General features: G+C 43.7%; 2 protein-coding genes across 2 annotated transcripts in view; both read left to right on the top strand.

Moving 5' to 3' along the window:
• LOC309354041 (uncharacterized protein) overlaps nucleotides 1-7,800 on the top strand; it is a 182,937-nt gene extending 175,137 nt beyond the window's left edge. The window contains 2 exon segments of the mRNA XM_081883736.1: nucleotides 5,772-5,898; nucleotides 6,836-7,800. Of these exon segments, the coding sequence (XP_081739862.1) occupies nucleotides 5,772-5,898; nucleotides 6,836-7,734 (1,026 nt within the window). The 3' untranslated portion in view covers nucleotides 7,735-7,800.
• Nucleotides 7,801-12,287: 4,487 nt separating this feature from the next.
• LOC309354368 (vomeronasal type-2 receptor 26-like) lies at nucleotides 12,288-17,824 on the top strand. The gene is made up of 6 exons (XM_081884539.1): nucleotides 12,288-12,569; nucleotides 13,306-13,588; nucleotides 14,279-15,142; nucleotides 15,731-15,958; nucleotides 16,641-16,767; nucleotides 16,918-17,824. Exons 1-6 carry the CDS (start codon nucleotides 12,307-12,309, stop codon nucleotides 17,814-17,816), a joined length of 2,664 nt encoding a protein of 887 aa, XP_081740665.1. The 5' UTR covers nucleotides 12,288-12,306; the 3' UTR covers nucleotides 17,817-17,824.
• The last annotated feature ends 1,198 nt before the right edge of the window (nucleotides 17,825-19,022 follow it).

Below are 19,022 nucleotides of genomic sequence, written 5' to 3'. Positions count from 1 at the left end.
GGTTGTTACCATGTAAGGTACAGATAGGTAGATGTGTTGGTCTGCTATAGTTAAAACAAAATTTAAAAAAAAAATCCTTCCAGTAGCACCTTATAGACCAACTAAGTTTTTTATTGGTATGAGCTTTTGTGTGCATGCACACTTCTTCAGATACCTAGGAACTGCTGGCGGAGATCAACATATAGTTTACATTTAAGAACCATATGTTTAAGAGTTTCCACCTGATGGTTTTCACATGTGCAAATTCTTTCTCCTTCCACCATTCTCAAGAAGCTTCCCCATAGGAGGTTTGAAGGATTTGAATTAAACCTGGCCAGTGAAAATGCCCTTCTTTCTTGAGGATTGAGCAAAAATTCAAGATAATTGTGGTTAATTTCATGTGCCCAAGAAAGCTGAAAGTTAAGAGGGGAGCATGTTTTCTTTGCTGCTGCTGTTAGTTCCTGGCGTTCAATGTCCCACAACCTGGAAAATTCCATGGACAAAAACAACCAGCATATAAAAGTTATGATGCTGGAAGATGAGCCGCTCAGGTCGGAAGGTGTCCAACATGCTACTGAGGAAGAGCAGATGACAAGTACAAGTAGATGCAGAGCTGATGAAGCAGCTGGGCCAAAGCCAAAAGGTCACTCAATTGCAGATATGCCTGGAAGTGAAAGGAAAGTCCAATGCTGTAAAGAAAAATATTGCATAGGAACCTGGAATGTAAGAGCCATGAACCTTGGTAAGCTGGATGTGGTCAAAAATGAGATGGCAAGAATAAATATTGACATCCTGGGCATCAGTGAACTAAAATGGACAGGAATGGGCAAATTCAGTTCAGCTGACCATCGTATCTACTACTGTGGGCAAGAATCCTGTAGAAGAAATGGAGTGGCCCTCATAGTCAAGAAAAGAGTGGCAAAAGCTGTACTGGGATGCAATCTCAAAAATGATAGAATGATCTCGATACAAAACCAAGGCAGACCATTTAACATCACAGTAATCCAAGTTTATGCACCAACTACCGGTACTGAAGAAACTGAAATTGACCAATTCTATGAAGACTTACAACACCTTCTAGAAATGACACCAAAGAAGGATGTTCTTCTCATTATAGGGGATTGGAATGCTAAAGTAGGGAGTCAAGAGATAAAAGGAACAACTGGCAATTTTGGCCTTGGAGTTCAAAACAAAGCAGGGCAAAGGCTAATAGAGTTCTGTCAAGAGAACAAGCTGGTCATCATAAACACTCTTTTCCAACAACACAAGAGACAACTCTACACATGGACATCACCAGATGGGCAGCATCAAAATTAAACAAGCGATGTAAAGAAATAGAGGAAAACAATAGGATGGGAAAAACCAGAGATCTGTTCAAGAAAATTGGAGTGTGGTTGCTGACCTTGAGCCAGACATCCTGGAGAGTGAAGTCAAATGAGCCTTAGAAAGCACTGCTAATAACAAGGCCAGTGGAAATGATGATATTCCAGCTGAACTATTTAAAATTTTAAAAGATGATGTTGTTAAGGTGCCACACTCAATATGCCAGCTAGTTTGGAAAATTCAGCAGTGGCCAGTGGGTTGGAGAGGATTAGTCTACATTCCAATCCCAAAGAAGGGCAGTGCCAAAGAATGCTCCAACTACCGCACAATTGCACTCATTTCACACACTAGCAAGGTTAAGCAAGCTTAAAATTCTACAAGGCAGTCTTAAGAAGTATGTGGACCAAGAACTCCCAGAAGTGCAAGCTGGATTTTGAAGGGGCAGAGGAACCAGACACCAAATTGCAAACATGCACTGTATTATGGAGAAAGCTAGAGAATTCCAGAAAGACATCTACTTCTACTTCATTGACTATGCAAAAGCCTTTGACTGTGTCGACCACAGCAAACTATGGCAAGTTCTTAAAGAAATGGGAGTGCCTGATCACCTCATCTGTCTCCTGAGAAATCTCTATGTGGGACAAGAAGCTACAGTTAGAACTGGATATGGAACAACTGATTGGTTCAAAATTGGGAAAGGAGTACGACAAGGCTGTATATTGTCTCCCTGCTTATTTAACTTATATGCAGAATTCATCATGCGAAAGGCTGGGCTGGATGAATCCCTAGCCGGAATTAAGATCGCCGGAAGAAATATCAACAACCTCAGATATGCAGATGACACAACCTTGATGGCAGAAAGTGAGGAGGAATTAAAGGACCTTTTAATGAGGGTGAAAGAGGAGAGCACAAAATATGCTCTGAAGCTCAACATCAAAAAAATGAAGATCATGGCCACTGGGGCCATCACCTCCTGGCAAATAGAAGGGGAAGAAATGGAGGCCGTGAGAGATTTTAATTTCTTGGGCTCCATGATCACTGCAGATGGTGACAGCAGTGACGAAATTAAAAGACGCCTGCACCTTGGGAGAAAGGTGGTGGCAAACCTAGACAGCATCTTAAAAAGCAGAGATATCACCTTGCCAACAAAGGTTCGTATAGTTAAATCCATGGTTTTCCAGGAGTAATGTATGGAAGTGAGAGCTGGACCATAAAGAAGGCTGATCGCCAAAGAATTGATGCTTTTGAATTATGGTGCTGGAGGAGACTCTTGAGAGTCCCATGGACTGCAAGAAGATCAAACCTATCCATTCTGAAGGAAATCAGCCCTGAGTGCTCCCTGGTAGGACAGATAGTGAAGCTGAGGCTCCAATACTTTGGCCACCTCATGAGAAGAGAAGACTCCCTGGAAAAGATCCTGATGTTGGGAAAGATTGAGGGCACAAGGAGAACAAGGAGAAGGGGACGACAGAGGACAAGATGGTTGGACAGTGTTCTCAAAGCTACAAACATGAGTCTGACCAAACTGCGGGAGGCAGTGGAAGACAGGAGTGCCTGGCGTGCTCTGGTCCATGGGGTCACAAAGAGTCGGACATGACTAAATGACTAAACAACAACATTTATGGTGCACAACTCCAAAGTTCATGTCTGTCTTAGTCACTTGCAGATTCCAAGAGTGCCCCTTTCCTGTTTCTCCCCCAGCATAAGAACTTAGAGACCCCAAATCTCTCCCTCCCCTCCTTACCTTTCACCCCTCTGCGCAAGCAGGGTGATGGAAGCGGCGTGTGTGCCTCCTGGCCGGCCGGGCTAGGTGAGGCGCTTGGGCTCTCTGTAGCATCTTTGAGCCCTCCCTTCACTTGGCTACTCCCCCCCCCCCAGGTCCGCTGGAGTTATGGTTTTCTCCACTGCCAGACAAGGAGCTGCTTCTCAGAATCACTGGAGGCTTTCTGTATCCCTCCCCCTTTCCGATGGCAGTCCCCTGACAATTGCCATTTGTAATTCAAATATCAATACAGGTGCATTCAAACCTGGCCGATTTTCTTTGGGTACTCGGGGTATGTAACAATCACTCAAATAAGGGGACTTCCGGGTTGGCGCCTCCGGTAATGGCAGAATTCCTCTGATCGGGAGGAATTTGCCTCGTGGAAATTTGGGTCTGGCCGCCACGGCGAAGGCGGAGACCCATTAAAAATCACAGGCGGGTGAAGCCTGTGAACCTGGGATTCGGTTGGCACCTTTTGCGCCTCCCCCACTCGCGGGGAAACCTGGTTTCGGGGTTCCGGAGTGACGTGGGGTGAGTGGCGCGGTGCTTCGAATTAACTGCTTCTTCCACGGAGTGAAGCCGCATAGCTGTTGCCGGAGAGCACTGACTTTTTCCTGTGGTCAATTTGATCTTAAAGCAACTACCCGTGAGTAGAGCGGAGAATTGGATTTTTCAAACGTCTTAATTTGGCACCGAAATGGGGAGGTTCAAAACAGGAAGTCCACCTCCCCCTTTTGTAAATAGATCGTAGCAAAGAGGCTATAAGCTAAAGGAAAGCCTACTGTAAAGGACTAAATTTTCATTGGTAGAAAATACTAAACCCCCCTTGGAAGCAGGAGAAGAGGGGGGAAGTTTTGGATTGTGTGTGCCTGCAGGAGAGAGTGAAGAAAGTCAAAATACCACCGCTCCGAACCTGGAAATGGGCTGCTAGTAAGACTGACATTTTTGGATTGTTCGTTGACAGTGAATAGAACGTTCACTGACAGCTAGCTAAATAAGAGAGATACATTGTTTCTATTCTCTCCATCTGCTCTTAAAAAGGAGTAAAAGTAACTGAAAATTGAAACTAACTTTATTGTTTGAACTGTGTTTAAAAGGACTAATACAAATAGAAACTGTTTCCCTCTAGAGGAAGCCTTTGAAACTGTTACAAGAGTTGAGCTGGGGGAATCTCCAGCTGCAAGATAAAGCTGTGAGACTTTGGGAATGACCTTGAATCGGTTAAGAATGTCGACAGAAGAGGCCTTAGTGGCTGTATTATGTAAGATAAATGATTCATTGGAACAGCTTCACAAGAAGGTGGATTTAACTATAGAAAGTATAAATAATTTGGGACAAAAGGTGAACACCAATACAGAAACTATCCAGAAATTGACACAGGAATCTACTTTGACATGGCAAACTGCGGAGAAGGCTAGGGAGAAAGCTGTTGCCGTTGAACCTAAAGTAAGACAATTGGAGAGAGAAAGAGTCCCAGCCTCACACATGCAACTTGGCGATCATAAGTTGATGCCTGTTACAATTGAATCTAAAGGAAAACAGACTTTGAGGATCAGAGCCCTGCCTGAACTGGAGAGGGAAGGTTTGATGGACTTTCTCACACAGGAATTTGCTGATTTTGGGGACCTGGACTTGGGCCAAGAAGAGACTAAAATTGTGAGGGCCTTCAGACTCTACCAGAAGAACTTAGAAGAACAACAGTCAAGAGAGGAAATTTTTAAAGACGTCCTGAAAAACCTTTTGGATCTTAGGTTTAACTACGGAGATTTGGTTGCCCTGTCGAGAAGGAATAAAATCATCTTTAGGTGGGAGTTTCCCCGAGATCTACTCTTCAGCTTCAAAAGAAGGAAAATAAAAATAAGATCAGTAGAAGACAAAGCAAAGTTCTTGTATAAGTACGAAGAAGACTCGCAGAAGGGACTTGGAAAAGAGTTAAGAGCATCGGACAGAAGATCACCAGGTTGATGGACTATATGGAATTGGCGGAAAGGACTGGCAGAATCCGAGACCAGGGAGAAGAGACAGTGGAAGAAGATTGGAAAAAGTTTAAAGACTATTTATAGAAATAATGTAAAATTAATGAGTGTTAGAAAAATGTTGGAGTGGAGTTATACGGCTTTAGTAGAAATGTTATAAGGAATTAAGTATAAATAGATTATTAGAGTATTAAAGGGAAAATAAGGTTAAAATATGTTAAGACAATTATATGACAGAAATAGAGGAAGATGGAAAGGATTTGCTGAAACAATTAATAGAAGTGGAATACAAAAAGGGAGGTGTGAGGAGGTCGTTGAAACAAGGGAATGAAAGTTATGATATTGGTATGGTAAGATGTGTGTTTTAAATTGTTTTTGTTTGGTTTTGTTTAGTTTATTGTGTTAGCGTTGTGTTGTGTATTGTTTATATTTTGTATTGTTTTCTTTGTTTTCTTCTCTTCTCTTTCTTTTTCTTTGTAGTGTTTAAAAGTAATAAATATTATTTTTTTAAAAAAACAATCACTCAAATAAGATTCCATTTTCTCGCAGTCCTCTTTTCCACAGTGATATAATGAAGTATAATTTTTTTCAAACACAAAATGTGTAGCTTGGCACTGAGTTTCGTATAAGTAGTTTAGTGTCTTCCTTCTGCTGGCTGGTAGAAAAAGGAAACAAAAAGTGCTAATGATTTCTGTGTGCTAAAATGTTTAAGTGTTTATCTAAATGGGCAGGTTCCACCCCTTTCTGTGTGTAACCCAAGTTGTCCTCCTGGTTCCAGCAAGGAAAAGAAGGAGGGGGAGCCATTCTGCTGCTATGATTGTGCTCCATGTCCTCAAGGAAAGATTTCATCTGAGAAAGGTAAGAAAGAAAAGGGATATACTTTTCAAAACTAAGTAATGTTAGAAATTATGGGAAAGTTATGGAAATTTGCAATTTGTACATTTTGTTTGATTGGAGAACTGTACCATTTTTGGGGGAAACTCTATTATGCTTTGTGTTGGTTCAAGAAGTACAATTTAAATAACTTTCCCATCCAAATGTCAACAAAATCAAATTTCTCCTCCATGCCTATTGGCACACAGCCCCCATAATGGAATATGGACGTTGTCCTTGCCCCCCACCCAAAAAAGAGGATTTGTCACCCATGATGAATGTTAAAATAGAGCAGGCAATGCTGAGCTGAATGGACCAGAGATCTGAGTTGGTATGACACATTCCTGAGTTCCTGTTCTGAACAATTATAATGCAAGGCTGATTTGTATTTGTACTTACCAACTTTGTCCATCTAAACTGCACAGCATGGTTTATGGGGAGTTAGTAAGCCATCACAGGACACCCACACAACGACTGTCGGGGGAAGGAGGGTGCACGGTGAGTGGACCGCCCTGGGTGTAATCCCTCAGGGCACTGACATCGCCACGCCACCCTCCCCCCAACGCTCGCTGCACTGACAGTGCCCTTGGATGCTTGCTGCATGGGCAGCTAGCAGCGCCCCCACACTTGCAGCTCGGGCGGAGGGCGTCTAGGGACGCTTGCCGTGTGGGCTGCTAGCCCTGCCCCTGTGGACTGGCTAGTGCCGCCCACATGCCGCTCTGGGTGTCAGAGCAAGTAGCTCCGCCTCTGCACCTGAGCCATCACAAAGTGCTGAGGTGGGGTTCTCACGTATCACTCTCAATCTGGTTACTCTGGAAATATCTGTGATATATCTAATTTAAGCTTATGAGTTCCATACCGAGCACCATTAGCAGCTGCTTTGCAACACATCTGAAATCTGAATGTATTATGTTCTCTCCAGATATGAATGATTGTGTTGCATGCCCCGAAGATCATTATCCCAACATGGAACAATCACAATGCATTCCAAAGACCGTCAGCTTCCTGTCTTTTAAAGAGCCCTTGGGGATGAGCTTAGCATTGTTGGCTCTTTCTCTCTCTCTCCTCACACTGGTGGTCCTAGTCATCTTCATTAAACATCGGGACACACCCATTGTCAGAGCAAACAATCGGGACCTCACCTACACTCTCCTCACTTCCCTCCTGCTCTGCTTCCTCTGCCCATTGATCTTCCTCAGCCCTCCAGAAAGAGTGAGCTGCCTGCTCCGACAAATGGCTTTTGGCCTTGTTTTTACAGTGACTGTTTCTTGTGTTCTGGCCAAGACTATCACGGTGGTTCTGGCCTTTGTGGCCACCAAACCAGGATCCCGAATGAGGAAGTGGGTGGGGAAAAGACTGGCAAGCTCCATTGTGATTTCTTGTTCCCTTATCCAAGCAGGTATTTGCAGTGTGTGGTTAGGAACCTCTCCCCCATTCCCTGATTCCGACATGCACTCTGTGATGAAGGAAATCATTCTAGGCTGCAACGAAGGGTCTGTTGCCCTGTTTTACTGTGTCCTGGGCTACATGGGCTTTTTGGCCATTATCAGCTTTGTTGTGGCCTTTTTGGCCAGGAAATTGCCTGAGACCTTCAATGAGGCCAAATTCATCACCTTCAGCATGTTCTTGTTTTGTAGTGTTTGGATCTCCTTTGTTCCGGTCTACTTGAGCACCAAGGGGAAATACATGGTGGCTGTGGAGATCTTCTCCATCTTGGCCTCCAGTGCTGGGATACTAGGTTCCATCTTTGCTCCCAAATGCTACATCATTGTGTTGAGGCCTGATCTGAACAGCAAGGATCAGTTAATAAAGAGGAAATAATAAATTATACCATCATCTTTTGGGTTTTTTCCCACCAAACTATGAGCAATATAATCTATCTTTATCCACATCATTAAATTATGTTGTATTTTATGTGTTGCAATTGCTATGTTAAAATCCCCTATGGTTTCTCTGAGTCAGGAGCCCCTCATTTTGTTTTAACCCTATTTGGAAACAAAAAAACTTTTATGAGTACCATAAAATATTGAGACCTGACAAGAACCTCAGAGGATAACTGATTAGAAACTGAACAAGAAAAATCAATACACTGAGAGGCATTTTTTAAGAAGGCTAGTTCCTTTCTAGGTTTTTTCCCCTCTCAGTAAGGTTTCAGTAGAGTTGCTACTGTCTCAGAGATTGCAGTACATCGAGTCCCCACTTACTTGGGGTTATGTTCAAGTGCCCCCCATAAATGAAGATTGAATAAATGGGGAGCACCCTCTAAAACCCTTTGAATGTCTTCTCCGCTGCTCTCACTCCATTCCAGATCAAAAATCCTGCACCTAAAATACCCACATCTGGAATTTTGGGGGCAGACTGGGAGGTGTGTGGGAATGTTGCTGCTTCTGCTGCTCTTCTATGCACATTAGCTGTCAGGTGGGGGGGGCTGAGCAGCATAAACAACCCCCGTTGCACCTCCAGTCTCTGCCCTCACAAGCCATGAGAACTCTCCAGTGCTCTCCTTCCATAACTGGGTATTAATTAAATTATTTTTATATGCTGGACTATTTGTGGTGGGTTTATTTACTTAAAAAGTAAAGGTACCCCTGACCGGTCCAGTCACGAATGACTTGTTGGTTTCACACTCATCTCTCTCTATAGGCCGAGGGAGCCTGCGTTTGTCTGCAGACAGTTTCTGGGTCATGTGGCCAATCATGTGGTCATGACTAAGCTGCTTCTGGCGAACCAGAGCAGCGCACGGAAACACTGTTTACCTTTCCGCCAGAGCAGTACCTATTTATCTGCTTGCACTTTGATGTGCTTTTGAACTGCTAGGTGGGCAGGAGCAGGGACCAAACAACAGGAACTCACCCCATCGCGGGGATTCGAATGGGTGACCTTCTGATTGGCAAGGGCAGATGCTTCTAAATGAATATTTTGGAGTAAAAGCATTTTGAACGTGAGTGAAATTAAGCTCCATTTTATTAGAAAATATAATACCACCACGCACAACTTTTTATTTACTACTTCTATATAGTGTCCCACTGACTAGTTGTGAGGTGCTTTTCTGTCAGGAACACAAATTATGCTTTATTATACTTACTTACATATGTACAACATAAACTTAAATTCATTGTCAATAAACCGAATAATCAAAAACACTTTAACAATAAATTTTCATCCAAAGCGCCGGGGGGGGGGGGCTAAGCAGCATAAAAAACCCCTGCTGCACCTCCAGTCTTTGCCCTCACAAGCCATGGGAACTCTCCAGCTCTCTCAATCCATTTCTGGCTATTAATTAAATTATTTGGTTATTTATTGTGTGCAGTGAGGGATGCCTGTGGTAATGGGCAATATACACTAGACCGTTCCTCGTGGGGATTTTTAAACATAAAATTCAATGAAATTTTTAAACTTAAAATTCAATAAATGGGTTTATTGTTATAAGATGGGGCAGAATGCTTCTGAATGAATATTTTGGAGTAAAAGCACTTTGAACATGAGTGAAATTAAGCTCCATTTTATTAGTAAATATAATACCACCACACACTACTTTTTATTTATTACTTCTATATACCCTCCCACCAACCAGTTGTGAGGTGCTTTTCCTCCAAGGATGTGGACAGGCTGTTTAAACGAGTGAAACCGACCACCTGTCTCCTTGATCCTTGCCCGTCTTGGCTTATAAAAGCTAGGCGGGAAGGGCTGGGTGATGGGCTTTGCGGGATGGTGAATGCTTCTCTCTGTGAGGAAGCCTTCCCAGACCCGCTGAAAAAGGCTGTCATTAAACCTCTTCTTAAAAAAAAAACGTATTTAGACCTGGCCAATATGGTCAACTATCGCTCAGTCTCAAATCTTCCATTCTTGGGCAAGGTGATTGAGCGAGTGGTTGGTGGACAACTCCAGGCACACCTGGAAGAAGCAGACCATTTGGATCCCTTCCAGTTGGGATTCAAGCCTCATCATGGGACTGAAACTGCCTTGGGCGCACTGGTCAATGATCTTCAGTGGGCTAGGGACAAAGGTGAGAGCTGTTTCCTAGTTCTGCTGGATCTCTCAGTGGCTTTTGACACCATCAACCATAACATCCGTCTGGACTGTCTAGAGGGGCTGGGAGCTGGGGGCACTGTCATACAGTGGTTCCGCTCCTTCCTCCTGGGCCATATTCAGAAAGTGGTGGAGGAGGTGAGTGTTCAGACCCCTGGGCTCACACTTGTGGGGTGCCTCAGGGTTCTAGAGCTCCCTACCCCTCTAGACGGTCCAGACGGATGTTATGGTTGATGGTGTCAAAAGCCAGACCTAAACTGGCTCCCAGTACGTTTCTGACCACAATTCAAAGTGTTGGTGCTGACCTTAAAATTCCAAATGGCATCCGTCCAATATACCTGAAGAAGCATCTCCACTCCCATCGTTCTGCCTGGACACTGAGGTCAGCTCTGAGGGCCTTCTGGTGGTTCCCTCAGTGTGAGAAACAAAGCTGCAGGGAACCAGGCAGAGGGGCTTCTTGGTAGTGGCACCCGCCCCGTGGAATGCCCTCCCACCAGATGTCAAAGAGAAAAACAACTACCAGACTTTTAGAAGACATCTGAAGGTAGCCCTGTTTAAGGAAGCTTTTAATGTTTAATACAGTGGTACCTCGCAAGATGAATGCCTCGCAAGACGGAAAACTCGCAAGAAGAAAGAGTTTTCCGTTTTTCGAGGTGCTTCGCCAGACGAATTTCTCTAGGGGCTTGCTTCGCAAGAAGAAAGCCCATAGGGAAATCTCCGAGGACCTCTTTTAAAATGCTGGCGGTCGGGAGCAAAGACTTTCGCCCACTGCTGGCCTTCAGAAGAGGTCCTGGACCTCTTCTGAAGGCCGGCGGGGGGCAAAAGTCTTTGCTCCCCCCCACCTGCCTTCCCGGGACAGCGGAGAAGCGCAGCGCGTTTCTCCGCTATCCCGACGGCTTTTGAAGGCAGGGGAGGGGAAGCAAAGACTTTCGCCCACCGCCAGCCTTCAGAAGAGGTCCTGGACCTCTTCTGAAGGCCGGCCGGGGGCAAAAGTCTTTGCTCCCCCCCGCCTGCCTTCCCGGGACAGCGGAGACTTCTCCATTGTCCCGGGCGATCTTAAAATGCTGGCGGGCGGCAGTGAAGCCTTCGCTGCCGCCCACCAGCATTTTAAAATCCCCCCGGGACAGGGGAGGCTTCACTGCCGCCCGCCAGCATTTTAAAATCGCCCCGGGACAGCGGAGAAGTCTCCGCTGTCCCGGGGGCTTTTAAAATGCTGGCGGTCGGCAGCAAAGCCCTCCTGTCCCCGGAGCTTGCGGGGCGGGAGGTGGGGAGAAGGGCTTTTCTTCCCACCGCCAGCCTTCAGAACAGCCTTCTGAAGGCTGACGGTGGGAAGAAAAGCCCTTGTCGCCCCCCCCCGGCCTTCAGAAGAGGTCGGGGGAGAGACTGTCCCCGGACCTGGTCTGAAGGCAGTTTCCATAGGAACGCATTGATTGATTTTCAATGCATTCCTATGGGAAACCGTGCTTGGCAAGACAAAAAACTCGCAAGAAGAAAAAACTCGCGGAATGAATTAATTTCATCTTGCGAGGTACCACTGTAGATTATTGTATTTTAATATTCTGTTGGAAGCCACCCAGAGTGGTTGGGGAAACCCAGCCAGATGGGCGGGGTACCAATAAATAATTATTTTTATTTTTATTTTTATTTTTATTTTTATTTTTATTTTTTTTATTTTTATTTTTATTTTTATTTTTATTTTTATTTTTATTTTTATTTTTATTTTTATTTTTATTTTTATTTTTATTTTTATTTTTATTTTTATTTTTATTTTTATTTTTATTTTTATTTTTTTCCATCAGGTACACAAATAGGTGTCCTTTTCACCATTCTTTCATCTCGGTATAATTTTCAGCAAACTAATGAAGTGGTGCTCAGGTGGGAAACTTTAGGTCAGATGCATCATTTGCACTGGTCAACACTGACAAGAGCCTGGCCCACGGTTTTTCTCTTCCTCATGGCTCTTAAGTCTGCATGCCCTTTTGTTGTCCCATAAACAGTCTGAAAGAACTTTGAATGAACCATCAGAAACAGGGTTGTTATAATTATTATTATTGGGCATTTTCTGATGTTCCTGATGTAAAGAGAGCTTGTTATTATCTCACCTATAATTATCACTCTCAGCATGTCTACGTCTCCCTTGGATAATGTCTCAGTAGATTTCCAGAGAATACTAACCAATGTCAAAACATGGGTCTTATAACCTCTTCCTGCCATTCTCAGCAAGGGAGAGGACAGAGAAAGAGGAAGGATTTTCACCTTTCTCTTAATCAAGTTATAAAATAGGATTTTAATCTGTGAATTTTTAGAGGTGTCTTTGGTGACAAGGCAGAATATTGTATTGAGATTGGTTGTGAAGCAAAGTTCATGTGCTGGATGGAAATAAGGCTGATGAGAAAGAATATGTGCTTCAGTATGCTGCTGTTTATTGTGCCCCTTCTCTTTCATCTGCCACATCTGGTGTGCAAACATACCACGGTTTGCACCGTCCATGATCTGTCTAGAATTCCACATGAATACTACCAACCTGGTCTTCTTATTATTGGCGGACTTGCTTCTCATCTATTTGCTGCTTTTGACAAAGAAGACTTCAAAGAAAGGCTAACTATCCACCAGCGCCTTAATACACAGTAAAGACATCAAATGTCAAATAATCAAATGATACTGAAATATCCCCCAGCTCTAACCAGGCCTCCTCAGAAGCTGGTTCCCCCGAGTTCAGTGGGATTTACTTCCACTGAAGGGAAATGCAGATCTGAATGTGTCAGTGAGATGAGAGAGCCTGGTCTTGTTGATGTGTTCTCTCCTCCCCACATCCCACCACATCTCTTCCAAGGAGAGTTTAACAAGAGGAGGACTCAAAGATTAAACCTCCCTAGTTTAAGATGGAAAGCCCTTCTCTGTTCTTAATATTCCTCTCAGAAACTCTCTTGTGAAGTGTCTTAAAGGCTCGCCTCTCCTTTGAGGTGATGCTTGAATAACCCGTCAGGTTCTCATCCAAGTCAGGCTAGACGATTGTCTTTAATATTTATAGACAGGGACTGGAATAGATACATTCCAACTGTATTCAGATGAAGATAGTGATCAGTGAAGAAATGTCAGTTCACTGTCAGTTGGGAGACGTTATGATGGAAGTGAGATTTCAGTGGTAAAGATCAGATTTTCCTGGAGAAAAATGGCAGGAGTGGGAAAGTCTTAATGAGCCCTACATTAAGCTGAAATTCTGCTCTTTTAGGGGAAATTGTTCTGCAGATATGTGTAATTTAGGGCAAAATTTACACTAAAAAACTCAAGAATCATAAAGAGGCCACTGAAAAACATGCATAGTATATCTCTCTATGATACAGCATAAAATTCTGGTTGCAGTATTGTGCCAAAGAACTACCAGCATATTCTGGCCTTGGTATTTGCTGTCAAGGAGATCAATGAGAACGCCAAGATCTTGCCTAATATTACACTGGGATTCCGCATCTATGACAGTTACTTTGATGAAAGAATGACCTACTGGGCTGCTCTGAACCTTCCCTCCATACTTGTCCCCAACTACAAGTGCAACAACCAGAAACACCTGGCGGCAGTTATTGGGGGACTGGACTTGGATACCTCCATCTACCTGGCAAACATCTTGAGGATCTACAAGATTCCCCAGGTAAGATGCTGCCTTGGGGATTTCACACATTCACCATGATATCTTCTATTCAGAAAGGATTTATTTAATATAGAAATAGAGACAAAGGAGAGTGATTCTGCCCTTCACAAGGTAATGTGATGGTAGAAGAGTTCGCCTCTCACACCACTTCCTTGTCCACACACACCTAAAAACATGTATCCAAATTCCTTTCTGCCGACTGACACCCTCTCACCGTTCCATGGCCTACTTGTTGGAGACAACAACTGCTTTCTTGCACGGCTGAAAGCCTGCCTATCAGGAGTCAGCTGCCCACACATTGTGACACTTGATGGGGATTCTGTGTGTTAGTGGTTTGAGAAAGGAAGGGAAGACACCATGAAATCAGGAGCTGAAATGTTGTGGTGAAGCAACATGAACGAAACAGGGGAGAGGAAAGCAGCAGCTTGGGAAGGCATAGAGGAGAAAGGGGAGAAAGAAAAGGAGGAGGGAGGAGAGGAAAGCAGGAGAGCAGGAAACTGGGCCTGCAGGGACGGCAGAGAAGGAGCTGGAAGCTGAGAAACACAGGGTGCAATCTGCCACTCCTACCAGCTTTCTGGAACCTGCCTTCTTAAGGCAACTGGCTCATTTTGCCTCCTGGGTGGGAAGGCCCTGGATGCACATATTCAGTCCGTCTGCAATAATACATGATGCTACTGTATTTCCTTCTAGCTCACTTATGGCTCCTTTTCTCCAGAGGATGGTAGTCAGAGCCAATCCACTTCCTTCTACAAGATGGTGCCCAATGAAGCCCATCAGTACACTGGGATTGTTGAGTTACTTCTGCACTTTGGTTGGACATGGGTTGGGTTGCTTGCTAGAGAAAGTGAAGGTGGAGAGAGGTTTATTCAGACCCTGAAACCTCTGCTCTCCCAGAAAGGCATTTGCTTGGCTTTCTCAGAGACAACCCTGAAAACGACATATTTGGCTGAGTATTATGACCTTTATCCGCACTGGATTCAAATTTATCAAGTTATTATGGAAAGTAAAGCCAAGGTGGTGGTTTTCTATGGAGAAACAAAGTCTATGCTTGCCTTGAGAGACATAGTAGCTCTTGGTGAATTGGAAAATGTGACCAAGACATCTGATGGCAAAGTGTGGATTCTGACAGCACTGGTGGATTTCCCAGCACTGACCTTTCAACTGAGCATGGATATGCACGTCTTCCAGGGTTCCCTCTCCTTTGCAGTTCATTCAAATATGGTACAAGGATTCAAAGCCTTTCTTCAGGGACATAATCCTTTTGAGGCAAATGGAAATGGCTTTGTCAAGCAGTTCTGGGCAGAAGTCTTTCTCTGTTTATTTCCAAACTCCAATACAGAGGAGCAGGACAGTGGAACCTGCACTGGAGAGGAGAAGCTGGAGAATCTCCCGTCATCTGGCTTTGAGATGAGCATAACAAGCCACAGCTATAGCATCTATAATGCTGTTTATGCCACAGCACATGCTCTACATGCCATGTTCTTGTCAAGGACCAAATACAGGGCAGCAGTGGAAGGAGGGATGCAGGAGCTTCAGAAACTGCAGCCTTGGCAGGTAATACCTATCATAACATACAATTTATGTGACAGAAAGGCAAATAAAGGCATAGAGATAAGAGACTGCAAAACCCTAACATGTGCTCTTTCCAGTGAACGCCAAAATATTCCACTTCCCTTTCGGAAAGATAGTTCACCTGCTTAGCAAGTTACAATGTGAATTTGGTTTGTTGCCCATTTGCTCCCAAAGTGAAGCGAAGTGACATGGACGAAGCCTGGTAGGACTGCTTGCTCCATAGCATGAGCCCCCTTCATGTGTTGATTAGATGTCTGCATGATGGTTATTTGAGGCCGTTTACCCTACGATTCTCTTCCGTGGGGTGGGAGATATCCAAGCAGTGGGAACTGAAAACAATGCATTCTTCTCTCATTTCTTCTTGGTTGGGAATGCATTAGGATTTTCCCTATAGGAGAGAAAGGAAATCATTGGCTCTCTCTGTGAATGCTCACCTTACGAACCAATTGCAATGAGTGGATTCTGCTTGCATAGCAGTCCCTGCCAGTACTGAACGTTGGAGGCATCCTGAGTGTCAGTAAGGAGAGACATATGCATTACTTCATAGTTCCTATTTTTCTTCCAATTCAGCTCCATCCCTTCCTTAGGAGTGTCTCCTTCAACAACTCTGCTGGAGAAACGGTATCTTTCAGTGAGAGCAGGGAAGTAGAAGCTGGCTTTGATATTACCAACATAGTCACTTTTCCAAATAACTCCTTCATGAGAGTCAAGGTTGGAAGACTGGGTGGGGAGGCTGTCCCAGGCCAGCTGATTTCCATTGATGACAACAGAATGGTGTGGCACCAAAGCTTTCACCAGGTGAGGCATAATTCCTACATCCACGAGAGAGAGGAAAGGAGAATGTTTTTGCACTTATAGATCATCGATGCAGCCCATCCCTGGCTTTCCAGCCTGATTCAATATATTTTCTCTGCACTACATAAAATATTATCATGACCAATCAATCAATCCATCAATCAATCAATGTATAGATATTATCTAAATCTAAGATATGTGGAATCTGCAGTGTCATCCATTCCTTCAACCAACGAAAACAAGATGCTTTGTAATATAATGTTATATACAGCAGAGAGAAACCTCTTTTGCGTCTATCAAGATTTGTAGATCATTCTTGACGCTATGCGCCTGTCCTCTCAAAGAAGCAAAATTTTAAACGTGCTATGATTAGAAAATCAGGCGTGGACCAGTTATTCCCATTGTGCATGGGTACAATGGATGTAGGGCTGGTGAAGATAAACTCTGAATTTGCTTCCCAACTTGAGCCCTCATGCATTCTTTTTGGGTGCCTGAAGAGAGCACAAAGATGGTCAGGTTGAATGCACTTTTTTTTAAAAAAAGCATGAACAGTAAAATGAATAGTTTGACTCCGAATTTGGAATAAGTAGTTTAATGTCTTCCTATTTCTAGTTGGGGGGTGGATGGGGATAAATGCTAATAATTTCTCTGTGCTACAATTTTATGTATTTATTTAAATGGCTAGGTTCCACCCCTTTCTGTATGTAACCCAAGTTGCCCTCCTGGTTCCAGCAAGGAAAAGAAAGAGGGGGAGCCATTCTGCTGCTATAATTGTGTTCCATGTCCTCAAGGCAAGATTTCATCCCAGAAAGGTAGGACACACAATATATACATGGTACTTTTCAAATGTATAAAGGAAACATCTGTGATATTTCTATTTTAACCTTAAGAGTTCCACACCGGTAGCATTTGTAGTTGCTATCCAGAACATCTCAAATCTGAATATATTATTTTCTCTCTAGACATGGATGACTGTGTTGGGTGCCCCGGAGATCACTATCCACACAGAGACCAATCACAATGCATTCCAAAGACCATCAGCTTCCTGTCTTTTAAAGAGCCTCTGGGGATGAGCTTAGCATTGTTGGCTCTTTCTCTCTCTCTCCTCACAATATTAGTCCTTGCCATCTTCATTAAACATCAGGACACACCCATTGTCAGAGCAAACAATCGGGACCTCACCTACACTCTCCTCATTTCACTCCTGCTCTGCTTTCTCTGCCCATTGATCTTCCTCAGCCCTCCAGAAAGAGTGAGCTGCCTGCTCCGACAAATGGCTTTTGGCCTTGTTTTCACAGTGACCGTTTCTTGTGTTCTGGCCAAAACGATCACGGTGGTTCTGGCCTTTGTGGCCACCAAACCAGGATCCAGAATGAGGAAGTGGGTGGGGAAAAGACTGGCAAACGCCATTGTGTTTTCTTGTTCCCTTATCCAAACAGGCATTTGCACTGTGTGGTTAGGAACATCTTCCCCATTCCCTGATTCTGACATGCTGTCTGTGATGAGGGAAATCATTCTAGGCTGCAACGAAGGGTCAGTTGCCCTGTTTTACTGTGTCCTGGGCTACATGGGCTTTTTGGCCATTGTCAGCTTTGTTGTGGCCTTTTTTGCCAGGAAATTGCCTGACAGCTTTAATGAGGCCAAATTCATCACCTTCAGCATGTTGTTGTTTTGTAGTGTTTGGATCTCCTTTGTTCCGGTGTACCTGAGCACCAAGGGGAAATACATGGTGGCTGTGGAGATCTTCTCTATCTTGGCCTCCAGTGCTGGCTTACTGGGCTCCATCTTTGCCCCCAAATGCTACATCATTGTGTTGAGGCCTGATTTGAACTGCAAGGAGAAGTTAATAAAGAAGAAATAATAAATTAACCTATCAACTCTGTTTATTTGTTCTATCAGAATATGGGTAAATTAATCTCCCCTTTTCTACATCCTATAACTATGTTATATTTTATCTGTTACAATTCCTATGTGCAATTCCTTTAAAAATCCTCTGTGGTCTCTCTGAGATAGGGGTCCTCAACCTTTTCCAATGTTTGGGTGCATTTGGAAAACTAAGAAACTGTCATGGGTACTGCAAAGTATTAAGACCTGACTAGAACACCAGATAACAGTTAATTAGAAGCTGAATGAGAGAAAGCAGATATTGGGATGCTTAAAAAGCTTCTGCTTATTCCTTTCTATGTGATTATTTGGTAAATAAGGTTTCAGTGGAACTGCTACTGTCATGATTCATCAGTCTCATTGGGGGATACTATATCAGGTTCCAGAAAAAGGGTATAAACCACCATCTACCTCATGCTTCACTCACAACTTGGCTTTCAGTTTTCCTTCTTGTTTTCACCTGCCTTATAATGAACATGCATAAACCAGCATAAACCAGGGTGTGTGTCATGGCTTGTGAGCAGGTATTTCTTAGGGCTAAGCAAGAGTCTTTAAAAATCTTTTTATGTACACCAAATACTTTTGAACTGTTGATTTATTTGTCAACTTATATTGGGCCTTTGGATCCCTTTTGCTTCAAATGATTGGTATGGGTTCTTGAGAAGGAAGTTCTATGTTACTGCTGGTCTGGAGCAAGCGTTTGTGCTAATGTGGATATCCTAGCTTCCCTGCGTAGTTAATACCTTGTTCCTTTATTCTTGCTAGTTGGTAAAAGCATTGGGATGTGTTATTGCACCTCATTCCTGACAACACCCTTTAACCAAAGGATAACCAGGGAAAACCAACCCTGACAGCACCACAGCAAAGTCACCCAAAATTCTGAGTCATGGAACTCTGGTTGGATGCTGGATATTCTTGGGATTCACCAAGACAAAAAGCTTGCCTGCTGAGCCACAAGCCCACAAGTTATAGCCATAACCAAGCAGCTACATACCAGATTCGGATGAATTCCTACAATAAGAAGTGAAAGCAGCAAATAGAAGCAAATACGTTATTGAGAGATTGCAGCACCAAACAGAACCATTTTACCTTAGAATTACATTTAAGGAAGATACCAAGACACTCTTGGAATTTTAGCAGAGCCCCAAAATAGCAAAAGCTAGCTTACCTCACCCTATTTACC

This window comes from Podarcis melisellensis, assembly GCF_964234715.1.
Source record: "Podarcis melisellensis genome assembly, chromosome: 13".
NCBI classification, from domain to species: Eukaryota; Metazoa; Chordata; class Lepidosauria; order Squamata; family Lacertidae; genus Podarcis; species Podarcis melisellensis.
This window is presented reverse-complemented; position numbering and strand designations above follow the sequence as displayed.